Source organism: Hippichthys cyanospilos, chromosome 11 (assembly GCF_059441005.1).
Source record: "Hippichthys cyanospilos isolate Australia breed blue-spotted pipefish chromosome 11, RoL_Hcya_1.0, whole genome shotgun sequence".
Lineage (NCBI taxonomy): Eukaryota > Metazoa > Chordata > Actinopteri > Syngnathiformes > Syngnathidae > Hippichthys > Hippichthys cyanospilos.
Genome location: NC_142379.1, coordinates 20778174 through 20800888, shown reverse-complemented (window position 1 = coordinate 20800888; position 22715 = coordinate 20778174). Strand labels below are relative to the sequence as shown.

The following is a 22715-nucleotide window of genomic DNA, read 5'->3' as shown; positions in this document are numbered from 1 at the left end:
TCCTGTTCCAGAAGAAACACTCATAAATAAATTGAGGGGGGAAAATCCACTTTTGAACTTGCTGGGCTTTGCAGTACAAGAAGGCAAGTGCTGCGCTCACTGTGTCATATACAACAAGACATGACAGGAAGTTGTGTGAAATGGGCAAAAACTACTTTTTATCTACAGGTCGGGCAAGAATGATTTTATTTGATAAGCAATGTGGGCAGTATGTAATTTAAAGCAATTCTATGGAAATATGCTATTGTAAAAAAAAAAACAATCACATTTGTATTGTTAACACACCAGCCATTAAACTTTTCTCAGCGCTACCACTATCAATAATAACGTGTCCAATGCTAGTCCAAACTTGCCAAGGGGCATTTTCTCCCTTAGTGGCTCAGATTCTCCTAAAAACTTGAGTCAGAATGTTTCGGCAAGCTGCTGAAGAGGTGTCTTCCTTGGCCACATCGCCCCAACACTCGCGATTGGCAGCCGTCGTGACATCGGCGAAAGTGCCTAGGTTCTGGCAGAACAATTCATAAAACACTAACAGTGATGCATCACACTGGTGTCTAAAAATAGTAATAGAATAAACACAACAATTCTCTTCCACATCCATATTGTTACTTTAACCCTTTGAACTATCTCTGAGGCCAATGTAGAAAGGCGGTTGAAGCCAGACATCCTATTGTGCTATATGTGTGTTTGTAATCAGCAAAATGTCAACAATTCCCTGTCATCTTCAGGCAGATATTGTTGCTCAGTACATTTAAAAAAAAATGTTCTCATTATTGACCTGTTCACAGTAATCTAAGCACTGAAGCTGTCTTGGCTGATTTCCTCAATATCACAGAAACACAATTACCTCAAGTAGGTGGTCAGACGGGACTCCATAATACAATTACTCATTAAAAGCTAAACGTTTAACAACAAAGTTTCCTGTAATAACCCATACTGGTCATATAGTTCCAGTGCAGGGTGAAATTTGTGGGAGTTGTGTTGGGAGAAAGAGCAGTTTTCGCACTGGTGACTTTTCAAAGCCCTGTGGTATAAATATCAGCCATCTGTGATGCCATCTGCATTGGGGTGCTGTATCATACACAAAGGCCAAGCCACCAAACATAGACAGGTTCCCTCTCATGGCACCAACTGGACGGCACATGATATATGTAGCTCAACTACAATGAGCTACAATCAACAATGAGCTTGGCGTCTGGTTATGCCCACCTGCCGTCTATTTTCACAAAAGTGAGGTCATCTTTTAAAAGAGTATTCATGATCTGTGTGTGTGATTTCATTAGGCACTGTCCAAATCTGTGGCTTGTTTTAAAACTGTAATAAGCTGAAATTCAATAATTGGTTCCGGACCTTTTTCTGATCAACTCTGGATAAACTATCGACACAATAGTTTAAGTCATTCTCACTTGGCAAGAAGTAGTATAACTAAAGTATATTTCATAATATATAGTCAAATATAATTATAAGTACATAAAGTATATTCTTAACTATGTACTTGTAGAGTACCAGAAGAAATACTAATTTAATACTTGCTAATTACGCACTAAATCGGAACAGATTATACTATTAGAAATACAGTATAATCATACTAGTTCAATATACCTAAATCATTCTAATAGTATACTGCCAGCAACTGTGCCGCATATTTTAAAGACAATGTAAAGCAGTGAACATACAAATACATTGCCTCTCTTGAACTTATCTTTTGTTTGAGAGGTGTTGCAGGAATGTGACAAAACTACTTCATTTCCTCGTTCGGTAGAAGCCGTGTGTGTGGTGTTAATTATTACCTGGTGCCAGCTGAGATCGGCGCCAGCAAGCCTGTGACGCTTGTGAGGATAAGTGGCTCTAGAAAATGGATGGTTGTTTGTTTTACATTGATTGCTGTGATGCTTTGTTGCAGAAGGACCCTTGTGTGTCACAGGTAAGTCTGCGTTTCATAGTATTCATAGGATCATTTATTGTATGACCGATTGCTTAAGGCAAGGTACGTAAAGACAATCAGGTTCTTTTTGTCCCATTTTTGTCCTTTCCATACCAAAGATGACAAAATATCAGACGGTCGTACATCTTATAAGATTTTCTTATAGAGGTCAAGATGCACAAGTTTGAAGACAGTTGTGATTGATGCCCACCCCAGTGGCATCGTCCTGCTGGAAAAATGTCAGGAATGACACTGCATTAGACAGACAGCAGTGCTGACTATTAAGTACTGATATTGTCAATCCTCACTCTTGTGGTAGTTTGAAGAAGGCAGCAAATCGTGCAAGAGAATTCTATCTCTTTTTCTAAATCTATCTTAATATGCTAACCAGTCTAGTATACTTCTAGTCTACAGTTTAGTTTACATGTTCATACTTAAAGTGTATTACAATGATGCTCCTTAATACACAACTGTTATCCAAGCGTTATACTTCTTCTAAATTAAATGTTATCATGAATCAATAACATTTCCTTTTTGTGTAATTTGAACAAGATGCACGAGGCCATGTATTTACCACCTTGTGGCAGAAAGTAGTTGTTTCTTGATTCTTATTTATAACTTTAAATATTAGTATTAGTCTTGTATTGTTCTATGTACTTTGTACTTTATAGAACAAGTACTGTATACTTTAAGCTTTAAGTAAGGTCTCCGTTATCATATTTTATGCTCTAAAATGTGCTGCACATTTTCAATGGAAGCCATGTCTGTGTCACGATTAGGCATGGCGACTTGAGGCAATGTGGATTGTGGGAAAGGTGGAACCAAAAGGACGCAGGACAGACTGGGATGAAGCTCCAAGGAGGATATTTAATAACAAACAAAAGCAGGGTCGCAATGGACCAAAAATACAAAGTAAACACGTGACAGTCTGGACTTCAAAGAGGTCAGTAATGTACCTGCATTATTATAAGCCATACTTTTGGAACCTTGAAAGACATCTGAACATTTATTGTGCTATGTCGCAGCAGCCTTCTGCCTACTTTTTGGGAAAAACTGGAAAATCCTTTTTTTATTTAATCACTGGATTTTGTATTTATGATCAAAATTCTTATAACAATTGCAATTGCAGGACAAAGTTCTTTTAAACAAGCCACCTCTCATTTATGACACCATTGAGAGCAGAGACCAGTTGCCTACTTAGATGTGACCACTTTGATTAGACCATCATTTAGCGAGATCTGTTGGTTTGTTTAGAAGTGCTTATGCACAGACAATATGCTCCCTGTCAAGCCTTTGTACCTTAGTCAAAGCCAAACATTGTGAGGAAGACAGCCAATCCTTCAAAATAAACTGTACTTATGGTACAAATTACATAGGGCATGAACAGCATTGCTGTGCTTTTGTTTTGAAGTTGTTTACCTTCATCACAACAACTGTTTTGGGTGTCCATGGGGTTGATTCTCATTCATTTGGGGTGCGTTATTAAGCCTGTTGACATAGTACTGGCGGGCTATTCCCGTGTGTTCAAACTAATAAGCAGAATGTCCTGCAATAAAGAAACTCCCCACAGGAGGACACCTTGAGCAGAAAACATGACAGACCGCCTACCTGACTTTTCAGGATGAGATGCGTGGAATTCATGGATGAGCGTCTGATTGAAAATCCAGGAGTGGGTGTTAATAAATTTAACCTACATATCCATAGATGAAACTTATGAAACGGAACAATTTGCGTGGTTGAAAGAAAAAAAATATTCACAAATGACTTTATTATGCCTTTAAAAGCATTTACAACATAAGGAAAAAATGTGTATAGTTTGCAAAGTGTGTGCACAAGGGCTAAGTATGAAAATCAATGCTTATGTTAGATTCGGCAAATATGATTTCTTTGTACAGCAGTTCTAGTGTAATGCCTTTATTTAGGAAATTTAAAAAGTTTTATACTGCATTTCCTAGCAAAGAGCTAATCAGAGGGTGCTTGTCCATTTGGTGTGCACTCATCGATTACTTAAACAAGTCACCTCCTTGCTGCAGAAACACATCCCAGAATGCTCAGTGAGCAGCCAGCAATTTCTTTATATAAATCATATTTACATAAACATCTCTTACCACTTAATTCTAAATATTACTTTTACCTTTCAGACTGCACAATAATCCTGCTGAGCAAGCTTGTGTAAAGATTTCATCCACATTTTGGTTCATGGAACCATGACTCAGAAAAGCAACCCAAAGACATCCCCAGTAACGGTGGCTGTGTCATTGCTGAGAATGACAAGTACTGAATTGAACTGCCACAGTCTATTCATTCAACTCGACAAAATTCTTCACTGCGAGGGGGCAAAGTCAAGTGAATATGTATAGTCACATTATTTATAAAGTGATTCCAAAAGTTGCTGAAATGCTGCAGACAAATATGAAAGCCGGTTGTCTTGTATTTCTGTTGGCAAAAGGGGTGTGTCGGACCCCTTTTGTGTCAGGCCTGACACAAAGTCAATCCTGAGGGGCTACAACGATGGAAGAAAAACACACCTCCGACATTTTTTAACCCGTTACTGGGCACAGCAGCCGCTTTCAGACGATAGTTTAAACCGGCAAAAACAGCCTTTATTAGGCACATATTTTTCTATTTATAAGTTCTAAACAGGCAAGAATTTAGGGGTACATTACAATACAAGCAATGGCTGTTATGGACGCTTTCGGCCTTTTTGCCTGTCCCAAAGCCGACACTATGCCCAGTGAAGCATTAATCCATATTTTTTTGGGGGGGTTAGAATTCCTGTCATTTGTTGGTATATTGGCAAACAGACATCTGTTGGTGAGGAACAGTCCATTGGTGCTGACAGATGCCCCACTTCTGGTGAAAAATGAAATAAATGAATGAATAAACAGATAAAGTGAAACTACTTCCTTCTTGGTCCCCAACACTGTTTATAGCATTTCTTCATATTGCAAGAATTGTGTGTAAATGTCCTATACGTTTTTCCATTCGTTCCTAAAATCATGTATATTTTTCCATAGAATACTTAATAGGAATACAAGAATTAATACATTACTAAATAAATAAATGAATAAATAAATATCAACTGGAAGGAAAATGCCACAAACAAATTACTGTATGTGGTTGTACAACTTTCTTTTCAAGGCGTTCAGTGAAGTGCAAATAAAATTAAACTGAATTGTAGTGTCTCATTTTGGACGCCAGGTGTCAACCATGTAATGACAACATGACAGAAGTTGAAAACTCATGAACTCATGTCACTGAAGGGATCATCCAAGCTATTTTGCACAAGTATGGCAACTGGTGACTTCCACTTGTAAGTCACAGTGCTCATCGAGGCATTGCTTATAAAAGTGAAGTGTGAAATTTTGACCAAAATAATTTGTTGTTTTTGAAGTCACATATTCAAATTCATGGATTTGGTCAAATTTAAAAGAGCTCAGATTATGTTTAAAGCCTTTATAAGGTCTCTCTCAAGGAAACATTCATAAAATCTTCATGGATGGGCAAATTATCATTTTAGTGGGGAACATAATCTCGAACATCCTGCTGCCCATTCAGATCATAGAAGTATTTGCATTTCATTTGGGTGGGTAAAGCTCTGTAATGCTCAAATCGTAGAACAGGGGTGTAATTTTTATCATGGCACACATTGTAGTTTCTGTCAGAGGGCTGAAATCCCTGTGCAATCAAATGTGTTTTCAAGTTCGTCACACACTTGGGTAGTATTAAAATCAGAGGTCAGTAAAAACTGTTCAAAGGAGAGAAACGTGAAGACAACTTGCAAGTTTGGTATTTTAGCTGGAAACTTGGAAGTCAAATCAACATTTCACGGGATGGATCTGGCCCCCAGGCCTTGAATTTTACACCTGTGATGTAACATAAACCCCAATAAAGTATGATTAAGGTTGTTGAACTGGCAGTAGGTTGAAAGTGATTAGCAAATAATTGTATTACTTTAGATTGTATTTATTGTAGGTAGCAACCCTCCAATCTACCCCCTCTCTACTACCTCAATCATCTGAAATACCCCCCCTCACACACACACACCGCATTGCAATTTGCATTGCAAACCACTCATTTACTTGAGTTCTAAAACAGCCAACAGCGGGAAATCCTTTGTTGTGCAAAATGCTGTGTAAGAGAAGTTCGGACTCTAGAGGTCTCCATCCTTCAGCATCATCTTCCACCTATTCGCCTTCCTCCTCCTCGCTGGCATTTTGTGCAGCGGCGGAGCCAAAGGAGGAGAGCCTCGTGTAAGGAGGAAACCGCGCAGATCCGCACAGCACACGTCCCACGCCAGTGCTACCACGCAGCTCTCCGATTGCGGGAGAGGGAGGAACTTTGAACCGAGGCCAACTGTGGTTTCCTTCGCGAGAATGATGACATCGAAGGCTCCAGGAGACACATGATGTCCCTGTGTCAACATTTTTATGGTCTTTTGCTGACATTCACTCTCGTCTAATTCGCCATTCGCTCGTGAATGTGACGACGTCCTCAGCGCATTGTTTCCACTTGCTTTTTTTTTATGTGTGGGATTTCCAGCCGCGATGTCTGCAACATTTCGCTGTTTGTTTCTGGGTAAGTCGCTTCACCTTCCTGTGTTCATTTATCAAAAAAGGAGGGTGTTGTTGAGGGGGGGGGGGGGGGGGCGACTAATTGATAAGACAAAGGGGCACATTCTCCCCGTACATGTCGTGATCTTAATGTATGAAATTATTCGTCTCTCTAAAATAAGATGGACCTTGACAACACATCTGGCAACAGACAAATGATGTCACTGAAAAATATAAATAATTACCTTATGTCGTGTCGTTCTGTCGTGCCTACTTTTGCTTAAACAAGTGCATAATATACATTTGAGGGATGAAAACACAATTAGCGGAGCCCCTTAACCCCTCCTTTGTAAATATGATTTTGTTATAATGCCAGTAGGTATCTACTGTTGACCTGGCAAATGCTTGTGCCATATACTTTGAAGCTACCCCCCCCCCCCCCCCCCCCCACACACACACACACACACACACACACAAAACACTTTTTTTTTTTTACAGTACGGTAAGTCCGTTTTGATGCCACATCAGTCTGGGTATTTACTTAATTATGATAACAAAATCATGCAGCGGCTTTCAGTCTGCTCGCTCTCTCTGTACTGTGATGGTATTTTTTATTTAATTAATATTTTAAATACGGACACTGTGCACTGTACATGAACACTGCTACTTAAGATAGTAATGCGCTAAGGAGAAGAGTATCCTGAAGGCTCTGAACTTAATTAAGGACTCTTTGATTCCACTATGACTCCTCTAGCTGGGAGTAAATGTTGCCCAGTGAGACAGTGTGTAAAAACTGACTTCTAGTAAAATGTCTCTTACCTCCTCCCACTTGTTTCATCACCTGCAGTCAAATGGGAAGAAACTCCCAATTTGGGAATTGGCGTGATTTAAACATATAGAACTATGCAACACAAGTATATGAACAAGACAGGGTTTCTTTGTTCGTGCAAAAGTTTGGAATCCCCTGCGTGTTTTCTGTTAGACCACCAGAGTTCTGCAGGCTTGTTTTCTCTGGTCTGTCTCCAAAAGTCTTGTTGGAGTGTGGGACACTTGCAGTTTGGAAAGGAATCAATAGACTGCAGGCTTTGTATTTAAAATTTTATACCTTCAGTTTAGGTGGACCGTGAATGCTTTGTTTATGCCCCATGGGGAGTTTGACTGTACCTCTAGATTATTTACTCGATTTGCAAAGGGTGTATGAAAGGTTTTAAGCGTCAGAAAATTTTATACAGAATAATAAGATTTTTTATTTTTCAACATAGTCTCTATCAAGGGCTGACCCTTTGCTCCAACAGCAATGAAGAACTTTTATCCCAGTGTTTTATTTGGGGCATGCATCAACGGTTCTTATACACATTGATTAAAACTTTTTTTTATACATCCCTCATTTGTGTAATCAGGTAATTGTGCTCAGTTACTCACAGCTGAGACAATCTAGGTTTGTCTCTTCAACATTCACAAGAACTAGGAGGCTCAAACAGTAGCTTTGATTGAAGATGGTAGAGTTGTTCATATGATGACGGATGGCGGCTCTTGTACGCTCCCAAATTTGTCGAGCTAGTGGCTCAGACTGCACTTCAACTGCAAAAGCTAACTCTTCTGTAGACTTTGCATACAAGCACATTTTTGGTTGATCTCATCAGACATGTTGTGCTTGGCCATTAGTGCATTTTAGCACAGTGATCAAAGTGACTCCCATATCATAAAACATGAATTCAAATTATCTATCTATCTATCTATCTATCTATCTATCTATCTATCTATCTATCTATCTATCTATCTATCTATCTATCTATCTATCTATCTATCTATCTATCTATCTATCTATCTATCTATCTATCTATCTATCTACAATAAGTTACATATGGTATTTCTTTTCATATATTTACAATAAGTTACATAAGGTATTTCTTACAAAGAGTTTTTGGGATAGGGTTAGGAAATTATATTGGTTGACAGATGTCATTGTGTGTTTTCCACAAAATGGTCTCACTGTCTATCGCAGGGATTTCAGACTATTTTGTAGCTTCAACCTCCGTCATTGAGCCGATAGAATGAAGCCCATTTTAAATCATCTCATAGTTTGCTTAGTATAGTATAATACATATATATATATATATATATATATATATATATATATATATATATATATATATATATATATATATATATATATATATAAATACATATACAGTGGACCCCCGGTTTACGAACTCCCTCATTTACGAACTTTTCGACTTACGAGCGTGGACCGCGGCATTTTTTGTCCCCCTTATACGCACAAACCTTTCGTCTTACGAACAATCCGGCATGCCGGTCAATGTGTTCGTACAATCAATTTCGCTTTGATGCAACTACGTATTCAAATGATCATGCTTGATACGTCACCGCTGAATGCTAATGCTCTTACATTGTCACAGTCACTGTTTCAGTCACGGTGTCAGTCACGGAGTCAGTCACGGAGATGCCGATATGCTATTGGTCGATTAAGGTCACTTCCCGGTCTCACCCACGGAGATGCGGATATGCTATTGGCCGGCATCACGTCAATCACAGAAATGCTGATATGCTTTTGGCCGAACACCTTTATCTAGCTTGATGGCACAGCTGGTCGGGATGGAAGGAAGGAGAGAAAATGAGTGAAAAACGGAAGGAAGGAATGTTGTGAAGACTTTGCAAACTTTATCTGTTAGACATGGCTTCTAAAATTGCAAGTGAAGGTAAAGGAAGAAGTAAGAGGATGATGACAATGGAAACCAAGCAGGAGATAATGAAAAAATACGAAGGAGGCGCACGCATAGTTAACCTTGCTCGTGAGTATGGCCGTAACCGCTCGGCAATCAGGGCAAGACTTTCCTTGCTGGGGGACGGATCTCGATCGACAACAAAATGGAGAGGCTTCTTCTATTATGGATTAAAGAGAAGGAAATCGCCGGTGATATGTTCTAGTTCGAGAAAATAAATCAATAAATTCTGCGGGTTGGTTTCTGCTCCCCTCCGCCTCCACCCAGCTCAAGTCACGTCGCCCCAAAGGTAAAGTCATTTTTCCTTTGTATATGTTATTTAATTTAACTGTACAGTAGATTATGTTACAAATTTTTAATATATGTATGAAGTCGTGATGTTTTTACCTAAGGTTTTTGCAAGCGTTGCACGCATTCACTAATTAACATAGGTTTGGATTGCCCGTCATACGAGCAGTTTGAGTTACGAGCGTAGCCGCTGAACGGATTAAGTTCGTAACACGGGGGCCCACTGTATATATATATATATATATATATATATATATATATATATATATATATATATATATATATATATATAGTTTATGAAGTAATGTAATTACTGTAATGCATTACTCTTTGCTGTAATGCGGTAGTGTAATGTATATGTATATGTGTATATGTATATACACATATAGTTTATGAAATAATGTAATTACTGTAATGCATTACTGTAATGCATTACTCTTTGCTGTAATGCGATAGTGTAATATATCAAAAAATAGTAGTATTGTACTGATTACAAATGAGTGTAACGCAATGCATTACTATGCATTTTTAGCCTGAAAGTGGTGTTTTTCTCTCCCCAAATTCCCCAAAAACACCGCAAGAGCAGAGGAGAAAAATCAGTTCACAAGATGGACATAGGCTCCGCCTATTTTTTTTTTCGTCAGAGATAAAAGCAAGAAGAATATACAGCACCTAAGGAGCTGTCCACTGCGCCAAATAGGACCAGTAATTTGACAAATCACTTAGAGCGGTGGCATAGTAACGTGAAGTTACTATTACCATTATGTCATATGTAGAAGATATGCAGCCGCTTCTCGCAGTGGATTCACCAGCATTTCAAAACTTTGTCAGCAAGATCCCGTCATAACAAGCAATAACAACAACAAAATAACAAACAAAATAACAATGGCGTTGGCTTGCTGCTAATGTTAGCCCCACCGAAACCATTTATTTTTCAAACGTCTGTCCCTAACCTCCACGACTTAATTTGAATGAAATGCACTGTTTTTGCCTACATCATAAACAGTGCATCAGCATGCTTTGAGTAATAAAGGGATTAAAATACAAAAATAACGATTTTGTATCTTGTCTTTAAAGATTTACAATACAATAATGATTAGGCTTGTTTTTAGGCTTGAGGCAACCTGTTGTTGTTTAGCCCCAACAAAAAAGCAAACAACTTCTTTATTTATGACACCTTAATTTGAAATTATGTTGAAACAAACAAACAAAAAAAAAAAACAATATAAGGATCGCAGGCCTCCTAGTGCCTATCCCAGCTGAGGTCGTATTTTCCGGACTATAAGCAACGACTTTTTCCTCATGTTTTGAGCCCTGCGGCTTGTAGTCCAGTGTTTTTCAAGCAAATGTGTGTATCTGTTTGAGGTGTCAATTTATAGAACAACTATCAAATAGACCTGAAAAGATGTGAATCAATGGCTGTGCTCAAAAAGAGTTAATACAATATATTATTACAATAAATTTATATTTTTGAATTTAATAAGAGAATGTATAACATTTTGGGTAAATTTGTGATGTGTAAATTTTATTTACAGTACTCAGTATGTGTGATTTTATTTATGTATTTGTGATTTTATTTGAATAATGTGGAATATGTTACTATGTTCATTAAAATAAAATATCAAACAAATGGAGGTAAAAAACAGTGCCTTATGGTCTGGAATATACGGTATATAGCCGAGCAGTAAAAATATGATCAAATTAAAATATTGTTAACTTTCTTTTGGGTCCCCTTTGTATCACAATATTGCATTTTTCCTTAAAGTTGCATGAAATTAATGGAAAATTTTAATGATCTTTTTACCATTTCTTCAAAAAATACATATTTTATATATAGCACATAAGAAATAAACAATTAAATACAATGCAAAATCCAGAAGAATGAAAACGCCCCAATCAAACTTTATGATTTTACAACTTTGTGAACTGCAAAAACTTGTCACAGAATACAATGGTTCTATAGTGTCTCATTCTGGGGGTCCTGGGTGTCACCCATGTAATGATACGTAAACATAAAAACTCATGAAAAACTCAAGAATTCATGATTTCATGTCAAATACATTGGAGCCATGTAATTGTTGATAATACAATAGGAAACAAAAATGAATGTGGCCCATATGGCGACCCACGGCCATTGGCAATTCAGGGCGATTTTACCTGCGCTGGGCAGTAGTACGATGAAGCTAAATGTTAATGCTAACGTAAGTGTTCCATTTTATATCAGAGAAGAGATGAGCAAGCTATTTGGCCCTTCAGCTTGTAAGTTGCAGTGCTCATCTTTGCGTTGCTTGTAAAAATAGGATTTTTTTTGTACATTGTTACGTTCGTTACGCACGAGTATGCCTGTAATGGAGGACTGATTCGTTATCTAGCACTAACGTGAGTTGCAACTAACAGCGTTTTGGGATGACGCAGTTGTTTGCTGGTTTTTTTCTATTTTATAAGTTCTACAACCCCACAAAGTTAGTAGACGACTTGCACTGGCATCAAAATGAAGCTTTGCCTGTTTTTCCGACATTTGTTTGACATTATTGGCAAATTTACAATAAAGTTGTAGTTATGAAAATTAAGGCAGACATTGAGACAGACATTGTTCTTATTTCTGATGATACAGTTAACATGAAAATGCATTGTTTAGTAAAATATTACTTTTTCCAGAAAGACAAAAATTACAGATAAGGTCTAAAGAATTTAAATTTATGAGAATAATTTCCAATAATTAAGATAAAATAAAAAAATAACTTCCACATTAATGTTGTTATATAATGAAGATAAACTAAATTGAGGACTGCCCTGAATATTATATATTATTTTTTTAAACATCACTGTATATTGTCATATTAAACATTTTTTTCCTATATTCATATCTTTTATTTTGTCTCATTGAGGCTCTTTTAATCCTTTAGAATTTTATGAGCCCCAAGGCACAGTAAAGTTTCACTCTTCTATATGTTCCTCGCATTCAAACATGTCAGCAAAAACATAATTTTTCCTGACTGAAGTCATCGTCCAAGGCAAGCTACTTTTGCTGCAACTTAAAGAATTCTTTCTGCTTGAAAAAGTACCGGCATGAATGAATTTAAATCTCAGCAGAGAGGCCATGCAAGAAGAGAAAGTTTGATTTTAAAAGACTCAATTCTCATTAATTAGAGCTCGTTCCTCTTCGATTTCATGCAAGCAGCAACATTTCCTTAATTCAATATCTGTTGCCTACGTATAATGTAATTTCCACTGGTACCATTATAGATGATGATTACAATTAATTGCCACAACAGACTCCATAACTCCCTCTGGTATTTTGGCTCATACAGAATGAGAAACAAGGTCAAACCACGTAACTCCACTCAATACTGGGTTTGACTTGCACACGTTAAGCAGACCAACTATTGTTGTGACCAACTGTCCTCCAGCGACCAAGTCTTAGAAAGAAAATGACTTTCCAAGACAGAATAGAATACCTGATAACACACAGTCACACCTTTTTCGTAAATACTGTAAAATGTGTAAGAATGTCATGGGCATGTCACTCTTTTCAGGAGATCCGGTGCCAGCAATCAGTCTGGTGTTAGAATTAGTGGCCTGGGAAGCTCTTGTTTGTATGCCTGACTCTTATAAAAGATGGCGGCCTCAAGGGACACAGCTTGTGTTAGATGCAGATGAGCAGAGCAGTGGCTGCAAACAGCAAATTTTGTCCCCATTCTATATTTAGCGTGTCTACAGGGCTAGGCCGAGGATATCAGAAATGTGAAGATGACAGGAGCCTCCTGAGCCAGAGGTTATGAAGTGACATCTTGATGTGTTTGCGCCTGAATCACACTCCCACACACGCACTCAAATACACATGCAGCCATCGACGTCTGACATTTCCGCAAAACAACAGCTTTTTGACATCCAGTTAACAAGCACTGAAATTGTGTTGATTACTTAGCATTGGACACTGCATCACTCTGTGCTGAATATGCTTTAAAATTCCCCCCTAGGCGCGGAATTTGCAAGATATGCTTTATGGGACATGCACTGTAAAATATTTAAAGCATTTGCCAATCAGGTGGCAAGCTAAATGGAAATAGCATTAACCTTCATATCACGTTGCAGTAGCGTAAACTCTCAAATAGCTTCCACTGTCACTTTAATTGGCAGGCACAATTAATTTGCACTTGATGATGCAGAGGCAAATCTCACTCACACACACACAGAACGAACGGACAATGCAAATCACCCCAGGAATCAATATCCTGTGGATTTTCATCCAAGAGCGTACAGGAGGATGAAGATGCAGAAAGAGGAACGCCAGTGATTACATTGCACCAATTCGTTAAAAGACTTTCCATTCAGAATTTTTTTCGAAATGTCATGACTAGATCCAGACTGATTAATTGGGTGATCGTAGCCCTCCAAACACCGTCCAAAAATAATTGGGCAAATGGCTGAACTTTTTATCTTTATGTACTATGACTATTTACAGCAGTTGTCCTCTGTAAACACTGATGTCATTATTTACTCCACAAATTTATAATATAACCTTGTATCTAGAGATAGAAGAGTACCGATACTAAGTATTGGTTTCAAGCTGGCCTTATTTCAAGTATTTCACAGTTTTAAGCTCACAAACTAGTAATTATGAATTAAAAGACTAGATAATTGTTTTTGAGATAATGACTTTTTAAAGAAAATACTAGAATGGAATAGGTATGGGGCTAGAAGGTGAGAGACAAATTGAATGCTGTCATGCGGACCTGCGCAGATTGACGTGAGGGTTTTTTTAGGTTGGACCCACTAGGCCAGAGTATGAGAAGGATCTTCCCTGATCATCTGCCGTCATCTTTGCTATTACTGCTTTATATAGCACAACGTGTTATTTTTAGCATTCAACATCTAGTGCAACCTGTTCAGCCTGGAAGGGGTCTCCTCCCACCTTCGGTCCCTTCTAAAGGTTTCTCATTTTCCCCAGATGGGGTTTTTGAGTTTTTCCTTCCCCTTCTGGCAGCTTTGTTCAGGGGATGCCGCTGTCTATTTGTGATGTTCTGCATGGTTTCTTTTATATATATATATATATATATATATATATATATATATATATATATATATATATATATATATATATATATATATATATATATATATATATAGTGGGGAGTCTAAAACAAATGTGATTATGTGAGATTATGTGTGTCATGTCGAAGGGGCCCACCAAGGGTAAGGCAACGTAGATGAGAAAACACACTATATCAAGGGTGACTGAAGAACTCAACCGATGAATAAAGAGGGTCCTCACAACATTTGACCCATAACATTAACAAACACTGATTTGCCTTCTAAGCACCTCTCGATGGACGTGCGTTGCTTTCCCAATGACGGAGAGCACTCTAGAATAACAAGATGTTCTTTGCTGTACCTGAAGGCTTCTTCATGTTTCATTGATTGTGGTGCTTTTAGTCCGAAGGTCTAGGTCCTCTTTATTCTGTCACTGCAAGCTGGTTGCTGTTATTAGAATTCCTGTAGATTGCACCTTTTGTTCAGTTTGTGTTTTAGTCGTGCCAGGTAAAGGTCGTGCCATGTTTATTTTTTGATAGCAGCAGGAGATATGGGAGGTAAGAATAAAGGTCACAATGGAGTATATAGTGAAATTGTCGTCTGTATACAATGTTGCTTTTGACATTTCCCTTTTATTTATTTATTTATTTTTGCTCGTGCATTTAAGTATCCACGATCCCCAACCTTCAATTTATTCCAACTCCTCATCTGTGTTGGCCTTTTGCCACTCTGAGCTTGTGAAAGACAAGGAACATGTACTAACGGAGCTGGGTTGTAGTTATGTTTCCGAGTGATAAACCTGCCAGGCTTTTTCGTCCTTCACTCGGAAAATGACTGCCAGATTATTCTGAAACGTAAGAACGGGACCTGCCTATTTCATTTCAGTGCTAATCTTTGACAGATGTTTTGGAGAGGCTTGCATTCACATTAAATGAGCCGCAAGTGCGCAGTCCACAAATGACATCACCTCACAAAAATGCTGTTATGTCGTACACACACAATTCAGGAGAAGTTGTTTGAAAAGAAATATGTGCACAGATACCCCTCGATGAGCCATAGGGGTCGGGTGCACAGTGAGCTGGGCACCGGCCAAAGGCAAGGACCTTGGCGAACTGACCCGGCTGCAGAAGCTAGCTCTTTGGACATGGAATGTCACCACCCTGGCAGGGAAGCAGCCTGAGCTAGTGTGTAGGCGGAAAGGTTCCCACTAGATATAGTCGAACTTGCCTCCTCACTAAGAATGGGCTCTGGTACCACTCCTCTGGAGAGAGGTTGGACTTGTTGCCGCTCTGGAGTTGGCCACGAAGAGAGGCGCATAGCAGGTATGGGTGTATTGATTGCTCCACGGCTCAGCGCGTGTACATTGGGTTTCGTCTTGAGGGATGAAAGGGTGGCCGCCCTCCGCTTCCGGGTGGGGGGGACGGTTCCTGACTGTTGTCCGTGTTTGTGCATCAAACGGGAATTTAGAGTACTCATCTTTTTTGAGTCTTTGGTCGATGTGCTAGATCGCACTCCTTAGTTCTACTTGGGGATTTCAACGCGCATATGGGCAATGACAGCGATACCTGGAGGTGCGTGCCTGGGAGGAACAGCCCCCTTGGTCAATAAACTGACGACTGCTTTGTTATTGGACTTCTTTGCTCATCACAGATTGTCCATAACAAACACCATGTTCAAACATAAGGATGTCCTTAGGTGTACTTGGCACCAGGACACCCTAGTCTGCATTTTGATCAACTTTGTGGTTGTATCAACGGATTTGCGGCCGCATGTTTTGGACACTTGGGTGACGTTAGGGCCGGAGCTGTTAACAGATCACCATCTGATGGTATGTTTGTTCCAATGGTGGTGGAGGATGCCGGTCAGACCTGGCTGGCCCAAACGTATCGTGAGGGTCTCCTGGGTATGTATGGCCGAGTCCCTTGTCAGAGGGAGTTTCACTGCCCACCTCTAGCAGAATTTCTCCCACGTACTGGGAAAGAACAAGATCCCGGATACAAGCAGCTGAAATGCAGTTCTTGCTCTCCCTTATATACAAGGTGTGAACCGCCTGGGGATCCTTATGAAGGAGGATTTTTGCATGTTTTTTTTTTTTAGTTAAAATTTCAATCACCCCCTGAAGTTCCTTCAAGTATACCAGGGGTACCCAAACCCCCATTTTAGAACCACTGGTCTAGTACAGCTAATTGAACAGAATGTAAACCTAATACATTACTAGATGACTTGATAAGAAGAATACAACAATAAATTCATATGGCTCTGTCAGTAATTTTTATCTATCAACAGGCACAAAAGACAAATTTCCCATATATTAAAATCCCCATAACATGCAAATTGAATAAAGGAGGCAATATTAATAAAGGCACCAATCAGTCTATATTCTCTGGGAAATGGCAGAAGTCAGCTAAATTCTCCTCAAAGAAATACATAATATCAGTCACGCATGTAAATCAAATAATTTGGAAACATAATAAAAAAAATAAACTGGTGGTCATTTGTTCTTATGACGGGGTCTTTAACTTTAGGACGAACATTTTTCACAGGGCTACTCAAATACTGTCCGTATAACCTACCTGAAAGGATTTTCGACTTTAGATTTTGCTCAGGCTCACGTTTAAAAAGTGTTGCCTTTTGTCTGGGGAACCGGCGTCACAAACTTGAAGCATAAGGTTTTTGATAAAATCCTCCTGGCCGTGAATGGCCGAGCTAATTTTGCGAGCTCTTCTGCTGAGAGAGTAGCCCCTCGCTTTGTGATTTGTGAATGATGCCGTCTTCTCAGATTATACTCTTTCCTTACTGCCAACTTTCTCCACACAGAAGACACAAGTTTCTCAGCAACCTCCCTCACCATGTAAACCGACTCCCTTGTCGTTTGAAAACCCAGGTTTTCAGTTCCCGTCTGCGATGTTGCCATTTTTTATCAGTATCTTGAAAGCTCTCTTTTTTCTTTTGTGCTTTTTCTTTTATACGAGCGATGAGTGAAGCCGGCTTACTCTCACCATTACATTGTGGGATATGCAGTAGGCCTGCGGGCTGGCTCTAATAACAAATCAATATCATCCCGGGAGCCGTAAAAAACCTTGATGTGGACTGGGACTCTGACACATGTCCTTTAACAATGCATCAAAAACTCAAACACATTAGTGCATAATAATCGTGGAATTCAAAGTACATAATGTAAAGAATAATTAAAAAATAAGTAACTTCGGCGTGAGTGAGAAGCAAAAGGCCTGGCAGGGGGCGGAGGAAGAGGCAAATGTTTGACAGCTGATAGAAATTAACATTTTAATGAAAAATTGAATTCCAAAATAGTTGTACTCTTTGCTTTACCGTGTGCACTCGTGCAGGGGTTCTCAAACTTTGGAGTCTATACAGTGGGCCCCCGTGTAACTTGTAACGACATCAATCCGTTCCGCAAGTAATATTTGCATGTAATATTTGAATCAATGGCTATGTATTATTAAAAAAAAATATATATATGTCTAAATTTAATAACAGAATGTATTACATTTTGGGTAAATTTGTGATGTGTAAATTTTATATACAGTACACAGTATATCTAATTTTATTTATGTATTTATGATTGTATATGACTTATGTAGAATATGTTATTATTTTCTCTAAAATAAACTATCAAACAAAGGGAGACAAAAAAGATGCTATTGAAGTACTGATTTCGATTTTGAACTGCTATTTAACTAACCATCCATCCATCCATTTTTTATAAATCTGTTGGTACTAAACATGCATGCATGTTCAGTCTGTTAAAGAGAGGATGTTGCTGCTGGCAGACAATTACAAAAATATTCTCGTATTTTCTGGACTTTAAGGTGCACCGGTATGTAAGCCGCAGCAGCAAAAATTGAGAAAAAACAAACAAACAAACATCTTTTGCAATGGATAAGCCGCACTGGACTATAAGCCGCAGGTATATGGTGGTAATTTGAAACTTAAAATTTCTTTATATATATATATATATATATATATATATATATATATATATATATATATATATATATATATATATATATATATATATATATATATAAGTGTTGCCAAATAGGCCTTTAATGTGGGTACAAGTGTAATATCAATACTGGTTGTGGCATATATATATATGCGGCAGTATATATATATATATATATATATATATATATATATATATATATATATATATATATATATATATATATATATATATATATATATATATATATATATAAGTTAAAGTAAAATTGTTTTTTATTTTCTAACATCACTTCAAGTTCTATTGGTTTTTTATGTAAACAATACCTAGTTCAAATCATGAATAAATAGAGATTGAACAATGCAGTCTGTGAATTAGCGCATGAGAATTGTCTTTTGCTGATTCCCCCTACTGTGGATTTGCCCAGCTATTGACATTGCTGTACACAAGATTCAATCTTTGACCCACACAACTAAAATGCCCTTTGCCAGAAGCCGCTAAAGGTGACACCAGTCCTAAACACCCTGCATAATATGTCTTTAAAAGCAATTTATTCAAGAATACAAACAGGGTGCAATCATTTAACCCTAAGAACTTTCACTGCAATAACCTCCAGTGCAAACACAACATTTTCATCTTTTTAGTCTCTGTGAATGTTCTTTGTAAATCTCTTTGAATCTATTCTCTGTGTATGTTAATTGTGCATTCCAATTGTGCTGGAGAATAAACAGCTTAAAAGGATAAATCTTTATTGCTCAGAGGGAGGTTGGAGTCCAAGAGATGCTGTACATTGTGGGGACTTCATGGAGACAATGAGCTAATGAGGATAAAAAAACAATCCAAATACCCCATAGACTGTACATTTCAGTAGCTTGTGCATTAAGGCATTAAGGTGTTGCCATCCACCACATACCATCCACCTCAAAACAGATTGTTTTGAAGTATTCAGTCAGATTATTTAAACATGAAATTAAAAATGTGTGACAGATGATAAAAGGGCTCTTCAATGTTCAATCTATGTAAATATGGCAGAAACAACCCAAATTTCAACCCCTTAAGAGTGTGTGTGTGTGTTTGTGTGTGTGTATATATATATATATATATATATATATATATATATATACAGAAGGTCTGGCTGGCTCTGACGGTCCACCACTGGTAGAGAGATGAAATTCTCAAATGTTTCTGTATTTATAGTCTAGATTCGAAATGTCATAATGCAGACAGAATAAATTCTGAATTGTTACTGCATTTACTCCATTTTTGTCATAGCTACACAAATAATTCACTTCTCTTTTCAGATATTAGTCAACGATCAGGATTGATTGCAAAACATTCAAAGCAACCAGTACTACACCAAACAATAGCAACCCAGGCATGTCTTTTCTCTCTCCTCTCACTTTTCCAATTGGTTTGTGGCTGATTGAACAAGAAGAAATGTTCCACGGCACTCTATTTAAGCGCCTAGTGTTCCTTGCAATTTGAAGCAGTCTATTTGCCAGCAAGCAGGACATGCCATTAGATGTTTTGAACCCTGTTTACTCTGTCTACATTGTCTCACTCCATTTCCTCCTTTGCTTGTCCCTCTTGCCTAAAGCATTTATGGCTACAATCAAGAGAAACCTTTCTGCCCTTCAGACATTTATCTATGACCTCAGCAAAGCAAGGTTGGTAAGATTGTTGGTGTCTGATAGGTGGTTGCAGGCATCAATTACTCATTGATTAGTGTGGCAGAAGATAAACCTGCACCAATCGTAAACATCCAGTTGCCCAAACAAGACCTAAAACATTATTGCAAGACTTGGTCATCTGTTCAGTTTGGAACAAAATATTTTAATTAAGTATATGGCAGTATTGTATTTTCTGTTTAGAATTTTACTTAAGGAAAAGCAATTCGTAGTGTTTTATAATTGAAATCTCAATGCAAGAACACATAGAGAGTGGTATTGTAAAATATTTCTGTATTGTTCAATTCATAATTCCGTCTGTATTTACAACCAAAAGTTATGATTTGCTGCTATAACTTGTGACTTGTGCCAATAATCCAGATACCCTGCTCACATAATATTCTGGCCACTGAAAGGGATCCAAGGCTATGATATCAAGACAAGAAAGTTTCTGGCTTGCAGTGATGATCTGTTTTGTAAATACCTCTGACAACCGAGAGTGGCTGCTAAAGTGCCAGGTTCAGCCATTAGACATTTGTAGAAAAAAACACCACTAAATGAATAACCAAAGACACCAAAATAGTTTTACTTGGAAATAGAATGGAATTGCAATGAAAATGGAGTAAAACTAGTGGACAGTCTCACAGTCACACAGTCACATCATGCATGTCAAAACATTATCTATCAACACTCAACAGTTCTTTCCACACGTCATATGTGGGTCTTGGCAAGGTTCTCAAACATGGCACCATGCGCCAGTCACAGATCTGATAAGGACCTCTTGGATCGACTCCAGCGACAATTTTTAGTGCGCGCAACCTCTAAAATTGTTGTACAAAATGTACAATATAGTGATTGGGACACACGTACCCCCAAGCCTGATGGATAAGCTAAGCTAGAAGCAAAAAGCTTTAATTTATGTTATTGTTATTAATCAGTAGAGATGGGGCAAGATCGAACGCCACAAGATTAATTTCCTTTTCCTTTTTTTTTTCTTTTTTTTTTGAGGCATTAAGCCAGAAGTGCAATGTAGGGCGAGGCTAAGCTTGTATAAAAGGCTCAAAATGTTGTATGTCCTTGTTCGCCAGAGTTACAAGTGTTGTTTAGTTATTTGCATAATCACGCCTACAATTTAATTATCGTGCCGTCCGTGTCACGTTAACTGCATGTCTGCGTATGCGGAAAATCAGTGTCGTCCAATTGAGTTCATGACCAAAAAGTAAGTTTTCAGGATATGTTGTATTTGGGTGAAATTGTCACTTGTATGTCCGTTTTGCGTTCTTATTTTATGTTTGGAAGAGAATCACAGGATTAGACATTCATTATGTTCAGACTTGTGCTGTTGTTGTTGGCCAATAGAGGTCCCCATAGACCATTTAAATATTTAAGTGTTGCCAAATAGGCCTTTAATGTGGGTACAAGTGTAATATCAATACTGGTTGTGGCAGTGTGACTTCCACCATATTTAAGTTACTGGCATTTCTGTATGTTGTATTTTATTGATGTTTTCTGCTCCATGTTAATGCTTTAATGTTATTCATTTCACTTACTGTATTTTTCAGATTATAAGTCGCAGTTTTTTTCATAGTTTGGCCGGGGGTGCGATTTATACTCTGGTGCGACTTATGTGTGAAATTATTAACATATTATTATTTCATTTCAGTATTATTTTCACAGTAAACTGCAAGAGGGCGCTCTAGGCCTGTGTTGATAATTTCAACATTGCCGGTAATTTATAAAAACAACTGAGAAGGACTGAACTAAAATTGAACCGATGAGTCTGACGTAAGCGACGTAGAAGAGGAAGCAGCGCATCGTCCACCTCTGGAGTTGGGGGAGTTATTTAAAAGTGACACAGAGAATGAAGATTCCATTGGATTTAGTGATTTGGAGTGAAACTGATAATTCTGTAAACTTCTGTATATATATATATATATATATATATATATATATATATATATATATATATATATATATATATATATATACCTGCATATTCTTTAAACCACAGTTATCTGAATAACACTTAATATATTACGTCGTTACAGACATTACCAGGCATGTCAGTCTTGTAACGTTAGTATACCATACACTTATTCAGCCTGTTGTTCTCTATTTAATTTTTATTTTACGTTCCCTTTCAAGATGACATATATGTTTTTGCCGTTGGATTTTATCAATTTTCCCCCAAAATGCAAATTATACAGCAGCGCGACTTATACATGTTTTTTCCTTCTTTATTATGCATTTTTTGGCTGGTGCGATTATACTCCGGAGCGACTTTTAATCCGAAAAATACGGTATATGTATCATTTCCATTATATAGCCATACGTATTATTGTTATTTTGATATTTTGAGAGATCTCATCTAAATAACTTGTTTTTGCAGCAGCATATAGAAAAACTTTAGGTTATTGCAGCCTGCTCAATAAAAAAAAAGAATCATTTTAAAATTGAAAAGTTTAAATTTACAATATATTTTTTTCCGGTATCGGTCCTTGGATCAACTGGCCACCACCCTGCGCCCCCTCCTGTCTG

General features: G+C 37.8%; 1 protein-coding gene across 4 annotated transcripts in view; it reads left to right on the top strand.

Annotated features, from left to right (window-relative positions):
* The first annotated feature begins 6207 nt into the window (after nucleotides 1–6207).
* Nucleotides 6208–22715, top strand: part of clmpb (CXADR like membrane protein b) — a 113869-nt gene continuing 97361 nt past the window's right edge. For all 4 annotated transcript variants that reach the window (XR_015867206.1, XR_015867205.1, XM_088427497.1 and 1 more), the window contains exon 1: nucleotides 6208–6502. Coding sequence is in view for 2 of the 4 variants with exons in the window: in XM_088427497.1 (XP_088283623.1) it covers nucleotides 6472–6502 (31 nt within the window). In the remaining 2 variants the exon portion in view is untranslated. The remainder of the gene's footprint in view (nucleotides 6503–22715) is intronic.